Source organism: Arachis ipaensis, chromosome B05, assembly GCF_000816755.2.
Source record: "Arachis ipaensis cultivar K30076 chromosome B05, Araip1.1, whole genome shotgun sequence".
NCBI lineage: Eukaryota > Viridiplantae > Streptophyta > Magnoliopsida > Fabales > Fabaceae > Arachis > Arachis ipaensis.
In genome coordinates this window covers 147,001,656-147,004,912 of record NC_029789.2, presented here as the reverse complement: position 1 = coordinate 147,004,912, position 3,257 = coordinate 147,001,656, and the positions used below count along the sequence as shown (strand labels likewise).

General features: G+C 34.4%; 1 protein-coding gene across 1 annotated transcript in view; it reads right to left on the bottom strand.

The window, feature by feature from the left end:
- The window catches only part of LOC107644837, a gene marked incomplete in the record, with an annotated part of 33,265 nt that overhangs the window by 23,332 nt on the left and 6,676 nt on the right, over positions 1-3,257 (bottom strand). Inside the window, 5 exon segments of the mRNA XM_021103233.1 lie at positions 1-36; positions 716-865; positions 2,158-2,237; positions 2,363-2,431; positions 2,795-3,002. Of these exon segments, the coding sequence (XP_020958892.1) occupies positions 1-36; positions 716-865; positions 2,158-2,237; positions 2,363-2,431; positions 2,795-3,002 (543 nt within the window).

The window sequence follows — 3,257 nt, the reverse complement described above, 5'->3', positions numbered from 1 at the left end:
ATCTTGTACAAGTTAATATATTTCCGACGGTAGCTTCTGTGTACAGGAAACAAGGATTTATCAAACAAGGTAGGTGACTGTCAACGAGAAACTGCATAAGGAAGAACCTCAAAAGGAAATCAAATATAAAATCTTTTTCTCAAATCGAACAAAAGAAGCAAATAACAGATAAAAAAAGTAAGAATAAATGCAAACATGAAAGATATGTGATTTTCATGTGCATCGGAGAGCAAAAAAGAAGAATGGCCAATTTGGATGCACTGTTTTGTCATCCTCTAACACAAATATAAGTAAAAGGTAGTGCTGATCTGTCTAGATTGTTTACTTGCAAACCATATTTGAATTCCTAACTCATTCCCTAAAGACAATCACTTTCAACCTTGATGATGATAATTGTGTTTGCATTTTCTATTAACTGACGTTTTGTAGATGCATTATTCCACATCTTTAATCAGTGTTTCGCGTATCCTAGACTTAGATCAGCTCTTGCTGACAAGGGAGATTATCCACCAACCAAACACTCTCTATAGGTCTTAGGTGCTACCTCACTATCAACATAAGGATGTCAAGTGTGTGGAATCACAAAAAGAAGCCATTTCTCAAAAACCACAACACCACTGAAAAAGTCAAGCATGCATTGAGTATCGTCGAAAGAGAGAGAAAAACAAAATTATCTAATACTTTATTAAGTAAAATAATCATTGCATGAACTCACAATCTATCCCCAAGGTATCTCCATGATGTTTTCTTTTGTTTCTTGCGTACATCTGAAAGGACTGATTCTTGTGCATAGTGCCACCAAAATATTTGCCAACCCTTAGATTTTCTTGGTAGAGGACAGTGCCAAGGACGAAAGCGGCCATACCTACATAATATGAAAAAATAATTAAAAAACCTAATAGTATACTTTAATATGAGGACCAAACGCGTATGTACAGACAAAGAAACAACAGTATAAGGGGGGAAGTTGGAGTAGCGCCTAATGCTGAAAAGAAGTAGAATCTCATCTCAGGTAGGATGGACATGTAGGGAGAAGATCAGCAAAGCACCCAGCATGGAGGGTGGATCAAATGGATGATATTAGGTGGCGAAAGGAAGAGTTAGACCCAAGAAGACCGTACACGAGGTGGTCAAAGAAGACATGTATATGGTCACACTGTAAACATGATACATGATAGGACACAACAGTGTTGTTTGATCTATATAGCCGACCTCACCTAGTGAGATAAGACTTTGTTGTTGTTGTTGTTGTTGTTTATACTTTAATATGAGTAACGATTGTACTAAAGGTGAGTTTGGTATGAGGTTAAAAAATGGGGGGAGAAGTTTTCATGGATGAGATTTACATTTACAGCCAAACTCACCATAATGATGGAAATTATAAGATTTTGAATACAAGTCAAGATGCTACAACAAGCAAAAACAAATAACTCCTATAAAGTGATTTTAGACTGCTTAGCAATGATGGTAGAGAAAAGAACAAAATAAATTACACAGCTTACTTGCATATTAAACTGCTAGGAAAGCTGATACAAGAGTTTTGACAATTCACCCAAGCGTAAGCTCTAACTCAGCTAGAATACTAGTACGATTAGGGTATCTGTCTCCTGACCAATGCTAAAATGGGTCATCAGATTTTAGCTGGGGGTACATAATAGAATTGTCTGATTGGTGGAACTACTGGACATCAAGATCCTTACACCTTATAACATACAAGATACACCAACCAATTGTTAATTCAATTTTAAGATTGAGTTTATATTTTATATAAATACAAATTACTAAGAAGCCAATGACCAAAAGCATCTTCGCTTCCACTGGTTTGTTTTTAACCCACTGAAATAGGCTAATTTGACAGGCTCTTAGAAGAGGGGAGAACTATTAAGTTAAGAACCTTCTTTCATGTGTGATCCATGATTCTTCTGCTAAAAATAAATTGCTAAAGAAGAATAATAATAAGATGATGAGTTTGATAGTTCAAAAACCTCTGCTTCCTTATTTAATGAATAATGCAGGTTTCATTTTGTAAGTTTCTTCCTCACAATTATTTCACTTCAGATGGGGCTAATAATTTATACATCACGCAAAGGTTTGTTGCAAGGGAACTGCTTTAACAGTGCTACCACAATAATTGCAGGCTTTGAGCAGTGAACTTACTTTTCTCTTAACCTACAAATGCAAACATAATCCCACACGATAAACATCTGTTGCAACTGACACTCATCTAAGGATACAACCTGATAAATATAAACAATATTAGAAAGACATAAAAAAAGATGTATGGTATCAGAGAGATAGGCAGGAACAATTTAACAAATGACTTAATTAGCAAACTCCAAACACCACAAGAAAGGGTACCAACCAAACCACTCATTTCAGCACTGACAGAATACTGTGGTGCATCATCATCAGGCCTATGTGATCTGTTAGCCTGGAAGAAAGAACAGAGAACCAAAATTAAATAAGAAGAAATCCTATTCAACATATTAATAGTCATTAAATAGAACTGAAATGGAATCTTGCACTAAATCATGTTTCATAAATCTAAACCCAAGTAATTAAGCAGGGCCAAAACAAAATGAAGAAAATACAGTACACATTTACCAAGCAATTCATGGAAATGTGTAGCAAATAAAAAGGAAGGAGAGCTATGGTGTCTGCAATCTATAACAACTTAACGAGAAATAGTGTCTAGAAAAAATGTAACAGGTACTTTTTTATACAGAGAAGGCATAACTATAATTAAGATAAAAGATAAATATTAAAATTAAGAGTTCTATTAAGATATCCATACCGAAAGAGTTATGGTTACATCACAAGGAGCCAATATAGAATTATAATATTCCCCTTCAGATCTTATATTAGTTGCTAAGTGGGAGTTACTCATCCAATTCACAGTTACCAATTCCATTGAACCATGAAATATACTGGAATAAAATTCCAGTCCTTTAATCTCTACGATTTTATGCTCTTGGCCCACCCTCACCCTTGCATTATAAGACCTGAAAAATGGAGAATAAAATAAGTCAAATATTGGTCAACATATAAACTGCCATATTAAAAAATTTGCACAACAGCATCAACAGAACAATACAAATTAGTTAAATTTTTTAACTTTAGTGGAGGTTGATTATAAAATGCCTAAATGGTTTTGGTGGGAAAATTAATATTGTTATTGTCAGTGAAATTTAGGTTAAAATGCAATATTAACAAACACCAGTTAACTGAACAATGAGAAGGCCAAAATAAGCACCAGC